A 12,795-nucleotide genomic window follows, 5' to 3' on the forward strand; every position below is an offset into this window, starting at 1 on the left:
GCCCTAGCACAGGGTTCAACATCTACACAACATCCTTATTGTTCTTTCTTGTTGTTTCCACAGAGAGTTTATGGAGGGGGGGAGCAGCAGGAGCCTGAAGGTCATGACCCTTCCCATCCGCAGGCTGGCGCCCTCTACCATCGGTCACAGGAGCAGTGCACACGACATGTCCGGGTACCCATTTATGCAAGGTGAGTCTGATATATTTACAGAACAAGATAGGACTGATATATGTACTGTACAGACCTTTTGTACAGAATAAGGCAGGACTGATACATGTGTCTACAGAACAAGGTAGCCTGACTAAAATCGCACCCCTAGCGGCCGGCCCTACAATTGCCGCCACTCTCGGTTAGGGGGTCATTAACCCCAGCCATCGAGAGATTGTGTAAACAGGCCTAAGAACGAGGTAGGCCAGATATATCACTGTACAAAACCTGGTCACTGGGAAAGGCCCTAGACATTTGAAAGTGTAGAAAAGTGTTTACACTTCAATATAAATTTGAAAATAAAGACAGATATGCCATAAGGGTATTTGATTTTAAAATAGAATAGATCTTTAAAACCCTTCCAAACTCACAGGCCAGGGGGCAGTGTTGATAATATCTGAAAACCATGCAGTAAATAATTTTAGGATTAAACATCTGGTACATTATTGTTGTTGTTGTTGTTCCCAGTCTTCATTTCTCTATTTTGGAGCATATTAGTAAAAAAAATTATGTTAGGAAATCTGTGTAAGTCTATGCTATAATTCCTCATATAGTTTTTGTCCAGAACCAGTCTAGGCTATAATTACTATATTTTTCTCCAGACCCAGAGACCGTCCACCGAGCCCTGTTGGAGGCTAATATGGGTACAGAGGTTGGGCTGACAGTCTTGGACCTACTGGCTCTGTACACTCAACAGTACAAGGTAAAGACCCATTTTACATCTATTTTTGTCTTTGCCATAGACCAGTGTTCTAGCCAGCCTGAATTTTTGTCTGTCCCCTGGATTTTGAATGGAAATCCTGTCAAAGGCGCGACGATCCTAGTGGGATCCAGGGCCATGCTATCTGGGAAAATTTTGAAATCTAGACCCTCTTGAATACTATTTTCTTTATTCTGAGGCAAAAATTTTACTGATATACTCCGCTTGGTCCAATTAGCATGTTTCCATGCCGATTTTTGTCCGTCCCCAGAAGCAAAATTCTGTCAGAGGACGGAAATACAGATGCTGGTTAGAACCCTACCATAGACAGCCCCGGTATTACTTGTCTTATCAGGTCCTTTGATTGCTACAATGTGATTTTTGCTGCCTTTTCATCCTTTATGAAACAGGAGCAGCTGCTGGTGAGAGATGGGGACAACATCAGGATGAAGAGGGTAGGTGGCGATTCTTACATTTTGCCCCCCTCCCCACCTGTGGAAACTGACACCTCCCCACTGTTTTGTATAATACTTATGAAGCCAATAGATATTTTGTATTCAATGTACAGTTACTGTAACAGTTACTGATCTTTAAACTACGTTTAAAGAAGCTTACACAGAATACATGTTTAGCCACACAACAGCTGTTTTATTTTGAAAGGTAGTCAAAACACAAAAGTAGAATTTAATCATTGATTATTACTGGATAATCATTTGACTACTGCTTGGCAGCTTTTTGATTTGTACTCTTATTATATGTACATGTACGATGAAGCTTAAAAAATGGAATCAGAATTGGTCACTAATTAAAAGTCAACCTAATGATTGTTTTTGTCAATCTTCTCTACTTTGAACAAACAAAAAATATTGTTAACTTCACACACTAATGTAGACTAAAAGTTTGCTTTTCTTTATAAAATAATCTGTCCATGTTATAAAGGCAGAAACAATATTTGACACATTACATACTAATTTGAGATGTTGCTTTGAAAGAACAAATAGTGATGGTATCATCATCATCGTCATCAGATCATGCATTAATTGTAGGATTGTTTTAAAGTGGTCCAGGCCAGTTCTTTGGTACAATCAGTGTTTTTGGTATGTTGCCATTCTCTTGAAGTGCTGATATTTACAGTCAGGCTTTCTTCCCCTTCCGTGGATACACACAGGGCAGCATGCACCTCAGCAGCTTTGGCCTTTTCTTCTTTTTCTTCTCTTCCTCTTCTGGCTTCTCTACGTTTTCTCCCTCCTCATCTTTGGGTTTTGCAGTTTTGCCATCCTTTTCATCATCAGCATCCTTTTGGTCATCAGCATCCAAGTCCTTCCCCTTTGCACCTTTGTCATCTTCTTTCTCCCTTTCCTTGTTGTCTTCTTCTCCTTCGTCCTTCTCTTTCTTCCTCTTTGCTTCTTCCTCTTTCTTTCTGCCTAATGCAGCCATGATCTCATCCATCATTGCAGTATCATCAGGTTTGTTTGTGTCTTCATTGTCAGTGTCCTTTGCATTTGCTTCCTCCAATGCAAAGACTGTTTCTGTCTTTGTGCCATCACCTGACTCTTTCCTTGCCTGTGTGATTGGTTCTTTCTTTGCCTCTGTCTTGTCCTCTGGTTCTTCCCCTGATTCTGCACCATCGATGTAAGGTATGTCATCAGGGAATGTGAACAATGCCTTGTTAGGCGGATATTGGGTCCCCTTGTCACTGGTTGGAGATGCAGTATCTGAAACTTCATCTGGGATAGCTACATGGATCTCCAACTCTGTTAGTTCTGATGTGATGTCTTTGTCAATTGTCTCTTCTTGAGCACCTAGTGCAGTCTTTTCAGTGCTGTCCTCTGATTCTTCGTCCGATGGTTTGATGTGGGTAATTGGCTCATCATCTCCATCCTCCAGATCAACCTCATTCTCCTCTTCTCCCTCCTCCTTATGTTCCAGCTTTTCTTCTTCAACTGTGCCCTCCTCCATGACATCTTTCTCAACTGCATTTTTCTCCTCAGCATTTTTCTCCACTTTTTCTTTCTCCTCTCCCTCTGCCACCTCGTTCTCATCTTCAACTTCTGTATTTTCTGCCTTCTCTTCTGTCTCCACTTCATCTCCCTCATCTACTTCTTCCTCCACTGCATTTTTCTCTACTTGTACTTCCACTACTTCTTCTACATCATCTCCATCATTTAAATCTGTCTCATTCTTCGCTTCTCCCTCCTCCTCATCTTCCAGCTTTTCGTCTTCTTCCACTGTACCCCCCTCTATGACGTCTTTCCCATCTGCACTTTTATCCTCCCCTTCTTTCTCCTTTTTCTCTACCATCTCTTTCTCATCTTTGTCTTCCGCATTTTCTGCCTTCTCTGTTGCCTCCACTTCATCTCCTTCCTCTACTTCTTCCTCCACAGCATTTTCCTTTACTTGTGCTTCTTCCACTTCTTCTCCCTTAACCTCACATTCCTCTTGTTGCTCGTCCTCCTCTCCCTTCTCCTCCACTATGCTCTCCCCGTCTTTCTCTTCCTTCACTCCTTCTTCCTCCACTTCCTTTTCCTCTTCTTCCTTTACATCTTCTTCCTCCACTTCATTATCCTCCATATTCCCTTCATCCACTTCTTTCTCAACCTCATTGTCCTCCTCTACCTTTCCTTCCTCCATTCCTTTTGTTACTTCATTGTCCTTCTCTTCTTCATTCACTCCTTCTTCCTCCTCTTTATTTTCCTCCTCTCCTGTCTGCTCCGCCACTTCTTTCTCCTCATTTTCTGCCTCTGCTCTCATCACCACTTCATTGTCCACTTCCCTTTCCTCCTCTTCACTTTCTTCCACTCTTCCATTGTCAACCTCACTTTCTTGTGCATCTCTTTCTTTCAATGCTGTCTCCACTGCATCTTGTTTTATATCTTCTTCCTCCACGTCTTCTTTCTCCACATTGTCTACCCCCTCTTCTTCCTTCAACACTTTTTGCTCAATTGAATTTCCGTTTAAGTTTGCTTTTCTCTCTTCTCCTCCTTCTTTCTCAACTTCTTGTTCCTCCACTTCTTCTGTCTCAACCATGCAGTTTTCTTGCTTTTTCTCCTCTTCTTTCTTTGCCAAGGTAGACAAAATTTCCTGCATCATTGTAGTATTCTCCTCAATCTCCTTTGTTGCAGAAAGACTAACTTTGAGATGAGCTTCTTCCTCACCCAGACTGTTAGGCTGTTCTTGTGTAGAGACCTCAGTGCTTGTCACTTCACGGCCGTCATCAGAAGTCATGGTCTTGGTAACTGTAGTGATGATGCACCTCGGAGGAATGTCGGGCGTACCTCCCGTTTCTGCTGCGAAGTCTCCTTCAGGCTCTGTGGTGTCGGGTGGTTCAGTAGCTGAAATTTGCAGGTGTTTCTCAGCTTGGGTAGTGGTAACTGTCACCTGGGTGCTGTAGTTTGTAACTATTGTTTCCGAAACAATAGTGGTCTCTCTTAACTCCTGTTTCACTTCAGTAGCGTCTACATTGTTGTCACCTTCCAACAGTGTTCCTTCCACCTCACCCACAGTTTTCTGTATGTCAGCAAGAATGCTGTAGTATGTGGCGTCACAGTCATCACAACCAAGGTCATCAGTACAGGTGTCCGAAGCCATCTTGTTGTTTTCAAACCTCTCAATTTACCTTTGCAAGGACTTGGAATTGCTCTGTACACTGTTCTTGTACTGGCCTTTAGTATGTTCTAGTAGAGGAAAAACTTGAACCTGTTGCTCCTTGCCACTTGTTGTCCAGCAGCGAAGTTACTGTTGCAAACCCTGCAGTTTGGCAGTCTTGCAAACTCCCCGTACCTGTTGTTGGGTGCCAGGCAAACTCAATGTTTGACTAGTTCCCGTCTGTTGAATGTTTGTGTCGGATCGTCTTCAGGAGATCCTCTTAGCGCTGTCCTTACACAGTATGGCCTTGTCGTACACAGTCTGGCCTTGTCTGTGGATGTAGACTAGAAGAAATATGCTGCAGTTCTCCTTGTATGCTGCTCTTGTCTGGCTTACAGGGGCTGCACTGTTAGCCTGTGGTTAGAAAAACCACTTGTAGCTTCTCAGGTCCAGCCTTGTGTTTTATGGGAACCTAACACTTTGACTCCAGCATTTTATAGGCACAGTCAATCATGCCTGACTTGTTTTCCTACATCTGACCTGCTTCTTTATAGCGTTATTGACCGAGCGTCAACCCAGCCTGCCGTGTCTGTTTGCACAGCCCACTTTTACAGTCACAAAATATCCAGGTTATTACAGTTCAGATACTGTGCTTTGTTTTCAAGATGTACCAAACTGGCTCGCTAATATAAGTCTGACCTGTTTTTGTCAGTCGGTATTGACCGTAACTTGATCCATGAAATAGCTCACAAAGTACATCCTTTGTACAGTATGGAAGATACGTCATAGGTGACTTGGTACAAAATATACACTGATAAGCACCATTTTACAATATGAACAAACACCATATATGGGTCACTGAACTTAACACTTAAAGCTTATGTGTAAAGTTAATGTGTACATGTAGATGTGTATATTTTCATGTATGCCAGCATTGGTTTGATCAAGGACATTATTTACTGTACTTTGTTTGTCTTAGTTTTGTTTGTCCAACCTGCATCTGCTAGCGTGGTCAACAACTGTGTTTACCATGGAGATTGATACACATGCATGTGTGACAGAATCTGATAATGTTTCATGTTTATCCCAGAATAAAAGGAGACAAATGTTGTCTAGCTCTATTGTTGTCTTGTAAGAGACGTAATTTAAGTACCATACCCTAAAGAAGTATTTTCATCACTACCTTGTCACGTTTTTGGAATTCTAGAGAATAATTCTATAAGTAATGTGGTTCGTGTTCTTAATTGTTTATGAAAAATTAAGTTTTTTTGGCAGTCAGGTTTGCACATTTAATGGCTAAAATTTTCACAAAGTGTTTGCAATTAGATTTGTCACTTTGACAGTTAGTTTCAAACTTGGACCCTCTGTCTTTCCTCTAACAAGGTCACTATATTTTCTGTTACATTTGCCTGCTGTTTCTTGATGACACATCTACCACTTAAAAATTGCTAGGCGCCTTTTATCTTGAACATGTAAAGTAACAAATTACTAAGTGAAATCGATAGCATATCTATGTCATTATTTTTATTACAAAATTCATTAAGTAGAATCTTGAGCCAGGTTGGCTTGTGTAATCTTGATATAAACAACTAGCATAACAATTGTAATTGTAACCCCACCGACCCAGCTTGTGAAACTTATTGACCCAAAGTAATATAAAATTGACAATATACTGTATGGTTCAAAGTGTGGATCTATGAACATCACAAACTACTTAGTAAGTACCTTAGAAATACAAAATACATGTAACTGATGTTACAAGGTTTACCATAGTATGTAATTTTGATTTCTAAAAACTGCTGGTAACCAAAGCTGTGGTCTCTTCCAGGTGTTTGACCTCTACATGTCCTTCCTGCAAGGCAGCCAATCAGAGACCCTCCTCAGGCATGTGTTCGCCTGTCTACGATCCTTCATCAACAAGGTGAGAAATTCATTCATTCATTGATCATTCATTCATTCATCCATCCATCCATCCATCCATTCATTCTTTTACAAGACTCGTACATTGATAAATCTATACCATTTAAGTTTTGTAAACAGCCTGTTTATGTTGTTTCTGCAGTTCCCTCGTGCCCTGTTCAGTGGCAGTGCTAAGCTGTGTGGTGCCTTATGCTACCAGGTAAGAAAGTACAAATGTACCTATTGATACAATAGACCCCTTTCCAATCTCTGGTACAGTCGATGGGCAAAAACATGGGTCGCTCAGTACCATATTTTTATACGTAAATTTTATGACATTATTTTGTACATTATGCAATTGTAACTGTATATCACATTCACTCGGGCATCACTTTCCTTTCATATTTCCTGCCACATCCTTTTTGCCCTTGCCCTCATAGTTACATGTATTTCTCAAACTTTTTGTAATTTCTCAAACTTATCGATTTCTACTAATCCAGCTCAAGTGTCCCAGAGAAGTTCAGTCAGGTGGACCCACAAACCATACAGAGAATCTATTGAATAGAATAGTCAGAGTCTCTGAGCTGAGTCTGCAGAACCATGGCAGTAGTTTTGTACTAACACACACAGATGGAAGGGGTGGTCCAGCTGTCACAGTGGTTCTATGGTTACCACTGGAGCCATGTGATCATGTGACACTGAGGTCACTCTCCTGTCATTCCGTTTCACTGCAAATATTTGCTTCTGTAGTGTCATTTTTTCTGGGTTTTGCATATCTGACTCTACCCCTCTTTGTGTTCAAGATGAGATTCCAAGATTTCTATTTCAGAGATTCAGGCAATCATGAACTTCAAGGCTTTTTTTCTTAATGTTACAATGTACTTGTTACAGTTGTGGCAAAAAACCTTGGTGAAAATACTACACAATAAATGTAATGTTACAGTGTCTATTTCTTGTTAAGCCATTCAGACACAGTACATGTAACAAAATGTTATATTCTACAAAAATTTACGCTGATGAGAGCTTGCAGAGATTATTCATTGTCATATTGCAGCCAAATAATGTATTTTCCTCGTCACAATACATGACTGTATAGTTCAGCATCTAACTGAATGATTACAGTACAGTAGTCATGTGTTGTGCACATGTTTCGACTTCCAACTGTAAGTTGCTGGGCAGTGTTTAATGTCAACCAGAGTGTTTCTTTAGCCTCCATAGCAGGCTCCTTGGTCAGCATTTCACCATTGACTTCTTAGAAGATCACATGCAGTTCTCTGATTGTTCTCAATTGTCTGATGCTTTCTACAGCCTTGCCCAGGGAGAACAATAGTAATCAATACAGAGTAGTAATCAAAAAACAGTTTGTCATCAGTATAAAAGGCTGCACAAATCTCTATTTTTGTAGTGGGAAACTCCCTTTTTGGGTGCCCAACTTATCTCAAATTTCAAAGTGGTGGAAGCTTGTTTTTAACTGAAGAAATTAGAAGGTTATTTACAGGAACTGCACAGTAGGTCAGAGGTGCACGGTCCTGGGTTTTGAGTCATGTGATTGTATGATTGCATTGGGAAAGTGCCTTTCAGGAAGTGTAGCTAAGTGCAGTTTGTTTTAGCTATAAACAGGGATTCTGTGTTGGGAGATTGTTGGCAATTTTTTTTCTCATGATGTTGGGTAAATGTGTTAAACTACTGTTGATGATAGAATGAATGGTACTTGCGGATTTCCATATCTCTACATATAACTCATGAAAGAGGCCAGACAAGACTGCTGTAGAGACTAGTGTAGCCTCGTGCATATATTCATTACTGTCTGACTTTTTCACCCACTTGACAGATCCTGAAATGCTGCAACTCGAAGCTGCAGTCCACACGGAGCGAGGCGTGTGGACTCCTCTACCTGCTGATGAGGAGTAACTACGAGCACACCAAGCGCAGAGGATTCACTAGGGTTCATCTGCAAGTAAGTCTTCTGGAGACAGATGGAATTCACTGTTTCTATTCCTTAAGTTCTGACGTGACTTGTTTTGTTTTTGATTGAAGGAAAGGGTTGCCTGTTAGCTAGGACTATACACTTTGTAGCTGTATGTTTCTCTCTCGTTAATACTCGATAGCTGCCACATCCAAATGGTTTAAAGTACAAAGTGTAGAGATTGAACTGACTAGTGATAAAAGGCCAGTGAGGTTGAGAGGCAGTCTCAGAGGTAGACCATCTGACCATCTGTAGAAAATATCTAAATCAACCCTGTTTTTGTGGCAGTAATGATATGATACAGGTTGCTCTAAGCGGTTCCAGATTCGATTTCTGACACAATATTTGTAGATTTTTCAAATGTTACATCTTGAGTCTTTAATTTTTCTTTGATTGTTATGAATCTGTTGTTTTCAGGTCATCATCAACGTATCCCAGTTGATCAGTGATGTGATAGGCCTTAGTGGGTCCCGCTTCAAGGACTCGCTCTCAATCATCAACAACTATGCCAACAGTGACCGCAGTATGATGGTGGGTATAGATTGAAGAATCATAATTCCAGAAAAATTAGTTGAAAAACTATTTATTTATTTTTTATTGTCCAGTTTTAGCATATTGAAAAACTTCTTCCATCTGAGTTTTAATCAGCAAGACAGATGTTTATGGATAGTGTTAACAGATTCAGTGTTTGGGGACATTCTTTTCAACAAGCACAATGGACAGTGGACCATGGGTTAACGTCCAGTCCTAAAGACTATAATCCTTTCTATCAGCATACAAGTCCACAGAGTACTGTAAATGCCTTTGAGTTTCCTGAAATTTGATTTTGCCATAAGGAGAAAATGGACTGTTAGTAGTCATTTTTAGTTTGTGGTTGTAACAAAGGGCTAGGTACATTTGTATAGGCAGGCATAAGAAGAACAAGCATTTTTGTGGTGGTTCACATTGAAGATGTTACAGTGAACACAATGATCATTAAACCCCCATTAAAAGTTGTGCATTTACAGTAGCAATAGCTGGAGTTTCAACTTGACCAACAAAGAAAGTTGCACAGTAACATGTACAGTATATAAGTCCTTGTTTCAATTGGATGTTTTTTTGCAGACTTGTTCTAAAACATACTTCAGCTTTATTTAGAGCAATGCAAATCTATATAGTGCTCCGCCCTCACAATTACATGGTGGGTAGCTTCACAATTTGGACATGCAGAAGTTAATGGTGCGTGAAGCTTTTCCAATCAACACTGTCATAGACACCCTCCCCCTGTAGGAACATTACAGTGCTTCAGAAATGGGAATCTTTCCAGCATAGTGATTGCGGTAATGGGAGGGTGGGATCCTTCATGTGTGAAGGGAACATCTGCTGTCTAACAGGGGAGAAGTGCTGGAGGGAGATGGGCTTTTGATGCTCTGTCAGGTAGCATTCTGGTCAGTGAATGAGTGCCGTGAGAGAGGTGTAAGTATATCATACTTGTAGAGGTTTAAAGAGTAGAAAAGGTATTTTGTATCGAAAATTTGTTTCTCTGCAATTTATCACCTTTGCTCAGAGGTTATTCTGTGGGTAATGATGTTTAGCATTGGCTAGCACCATAAACTTTTCCCGGGCAACAATTGAATTTGTTCAATGTTTTTTTTGTGTGCATTTTTAAGTTTTAACTCCTCCCTAAATTTGAATTTTTACTTAGGTTTTGTAGTTCGTGAATCATTAATTTGCTTTTTCTATGGTGTTTCTCTCAGCTTTAGACTTACATGTACATTGAATTACAACATAGAACTTCCTTGTTTCAGTGTTTTTATTCACAAGTGCAGTAGACATGAATAACAGCCATGTCTAACATTCAGCAATTTTAATGAATAGCAAAGTTGTATGCATCTCTTTATATATATTTTCCACTCCTCTCCTTTTCTTCTCATGCATGCCATCGAGTCTAGCACTTCAAGTATCTAATATGTGGCATATCTGTGTGTGTGTTACAGTGCTCCAACTTCCCGGTGGATGTGAAGGACCTCACCAAGCGAATCCGCACGGTCCTGATGGCGACAGCTCAGATGAAGGAGCACGAGAACGACCCAGAGATGCTGGTGGACCTGCAGTACAGCCTGGCCAAGTCCTATGCAAGTAACCTGGAGCTGAGGAAGACATGGCTGGAGAGTATGGCCAGGATACACAACAAGAACGGAGATTTCTCGGAGGTGAGTTGCAACAAGCTTACACATTCTAACATTGTGTAAACTTCCTTAGTTTAGTGGCCATGTAATATTGTAAAGGCAGGCAAATTTAGCAAAGCTTTATTAGCAGAAAACCTTTGTTACACCTTTTGCATCTTGAATATTGCTTGTTTCTTATTTTTTTTTAAAACACGGCAACGGTTAAAAAAATCTGTTATCTTTTCAGAGAACATTGCTTTTAGCTTCATACATTGTATAGGGCACACTATTGTTGTATATCAGTTCACACTGTATGATGCCCTATACGCCTTGACTTATAAGTGTATATGTCTTGTAGATTCTGAAGCAAAGATTGTCTTGAGTAAGTTTGAATGCAAAATGTCAATATTAATTGTAACACTTTAGGATGTCCAACAGCAGACCACTAAAGAAAATGATAAATGGGTTAGGAATCATCAAGCAAGTAATGACTCCTCGTGTGATGTATAGATTTTTCATTAAATGTCTGATATGACATGTGCTATGAAAACCACTGCTGTGTCTCACAATACTGACTCTCTTTTCTTCCAGGCTGCCATGTGCTACATACATGTTGCAGCTTTAGTCGCAGAGTATCTGAAAAGGAAAGGTAAGTGGGAAATCAACTGATGTTATGATGGATTTATGTACAATACTTAAGTCTTTCCCATTCCTCCGGAGGCACTTTGGGCTGTTCTTCCAGGGCATTCAGTTTTGGATATTACAATGACAAAAAGATGGACAAAATTGACAAAAATGAAAACTGCATGTTGTCTGCAATATGTTTTCAGCATTTGTTAGACCTCTTTAGGTACATGTGTATTTGATGCCTTACCCCAGTCAGGCGATAGGATGTTAGTGCAGGAGTTACAAATGTGAACTGCAATGAATGCAATATTTTTGTTTGCTGATTTAATTTGTTATCAGTTGCATTATTGAATGTCTGTGTGGCCGGTAGATTACCCTAATTGTATTGAGTGGTGAAAACTTTAAGTTCATCGGTTCCCGGATTTGCCTTTCAGACGACAAATCCGACAACAATACAAGAACTTACATTAAAGGTACAGGCAACTCCACCACATTTAGAAAGACACAGCATTCTTACTGAAATACTATGGGCTAAATGCACTAACTCATCATCACCTTCACAGTAATCACTAAATCTGCATGGGCCAGCTACTGAAATCAGTTTTGTTTTTGTTTACCTGTTGATTTTTTTGTGAAAATTGTGTATTCCTAGAATCTTGAATCTCTTGAATCAACAGTTTAGTGGATATGATCTCTACCCTTGGTACTGAAAAGTATTCTGTTCAGACCCTAATGTTTATGTTGTTACTTTTCTTTATTTTTCCTCAATGAAAATGTATGTAGCCATCTTGGATTATGTACCTTTTCCATCTATGCTGTTAGAAAAATCACACTATCAGTTATGTTCATCTTTATCTAACATCCAAATTACATAGAAAATGAGTGCTGCGTGCAACACCAAGGTAGGAGGAAAGACCACCCATTTACCAGTTACATTTTATTGCTTCTTCTATAGGAGTTTACCCAAAGGGCTGTGCAGCTTTTAGGATCATCTCTCCCAATATTGAGGCAGAGGAATCGGCTATTAAAGATGACTCTGGGATTGAGGATGTCCACTACACAGAGGTGCTTTGAGTTTAACTTTAGTGGTCAATTTTTTTAGGAAAAGTGTTTGTATTTACTGAAAAGTATTTGTAAAAAAAAAAATCATTGAATTTGTAAAGGATACTACAAAATTTATAACTGATATACATGTATCTTTGTGTCAATATACACACATGTACATATATGTACCAAATAGAGTATAATTGTACTGAAAGAATAAACTTTGTTTCCTTGTTTCCAGGACACACTGGTAGAGCTTTTGGAGAGGTGTGCCCAGGCCCTGGAGAAGGCAGAGAGATATGAGGTTCTGGGGGAGGTCTACAAACTCATCATCCCCATTTATGAGAAGAGGAGAGAGTTTCAGGTAAGTGCAAGGGTGGTCACATGCAAAATTATGCACCAAACTTGGAAGTCCTTTACTTCAGTACAAGTCTTTGATACCAGCTGATGAGCAGAATTGTTTCTATAGTTTGGACAGACTTGATACTGGAATAAACATTAAATTGATACAGATTGTAGGACATTATAATTGATGATTAAGTCAAATACTTCATTTCCCGCTGTATAACACTTTGAATATGAAGTTATCAAGTTTTAAATAGTGTAGCTGTGCACAGA

The 12,795-nt window shown here is 39.8% G+C and overlaps 2 protein-coding genes across 18 annotated transcripts in view; one reads left to right on the plus strand and one right to left on the minus strand.

Annotated features, from left to right (window-relative positions):
• LOC118428192 (dedicator of cytokinesis protein 9-like) overlaps positions 1-12,795 on the plus strand; it is an 84,637-nt gene that overhangs the window by 62,801 nt on the left and 9,041 nt on the right. For 12 of the 17 annotated variants that reach the window (XM_035838188.1, XM_035838181.1, XM_035838185.1 and 9 more), the window contains 12 exons: positions 64-191; positions 812-912; positions 1,320-1,364; positions 6,323-6,415; positions 6,557-6,613; positions 8,225-8,350; positions 8,777-8,890; positions 10,336-10,551; positions 11,098-11,155; positions 11,568-11,606; positions 12,089-12,198; positions 12,419-12,541. In XM_035838188.1, coding sequence (XP_035694081.1) covers positions 64-191; positions 812-912; positions 1,320-1,364; positions 6,323-6,415; positions 6,557-6,613; positions 8,225-8,350; positions 8,777-8,890; positions 10,336-10,551; positions 11,098-11,155; positions 11,568-11,606; positions 12,089-12,198; positions 12,419-12,541 — 1,210 coding nt within the window. The remainder of the gene's footprint in view (positions 1-63; positions 192-811; positions 913-1,319; positions 1,365-6,322; positions 6,416-6,556; positions 6,614-8,224; positions 8,351-8,776; positions 8,891-10,335; positions 10,552-11,097; positions 11,156-11,567; positions 11,607-12,088; positions 12,199-12,418; positions 12,542-12,795) is intronic. The other 5 variants (XM_035838187.1, XM_035838192.1, XM_035838197.1 and 2 more) reach the window with 2 other exon arrangements.
• LOC118428195 (myb-like protein X) lies at positions 1,531-5,317 on the minus strand. Its single transcript, XM_035838200.1, has one exon. The coding sequence runs from the start codon at positions 4,495-4,497 to the stop codon at positions 2,044-2,046; it is 2,454 nt and encodes an 817-aa protein (XP_035694093.1). The 5' UTR covers positions 4,498-5,317; the 3' UTR covers positions 1,531-2,043.

Source organism: Branchiostoma floridae, chromosome 12 (assembly GCF_000003815.2).
Source record: "Branchiostoma floridae strain S238N-H82 chromosome 12, Bfl_VNyyK, whole genome shotgun sequence".
Lineage (NCBI taxonomy): Eukaryota > Metazoa > Chordata > Leptocardii > Amphioxiformes > Branchiostomatidae > Branchiostoma > Branchiostoma floridae.

Bases quoted from the DNA above. Each gene is read 5' to 3' on its own strand.
- LOC118428195 (XM_035838200.1), bottom strand. From the start codon at position 4,497: ATGGCTTCGGACACCTGTACTGATGACCTTGGTTGTGATGACTGTGAC.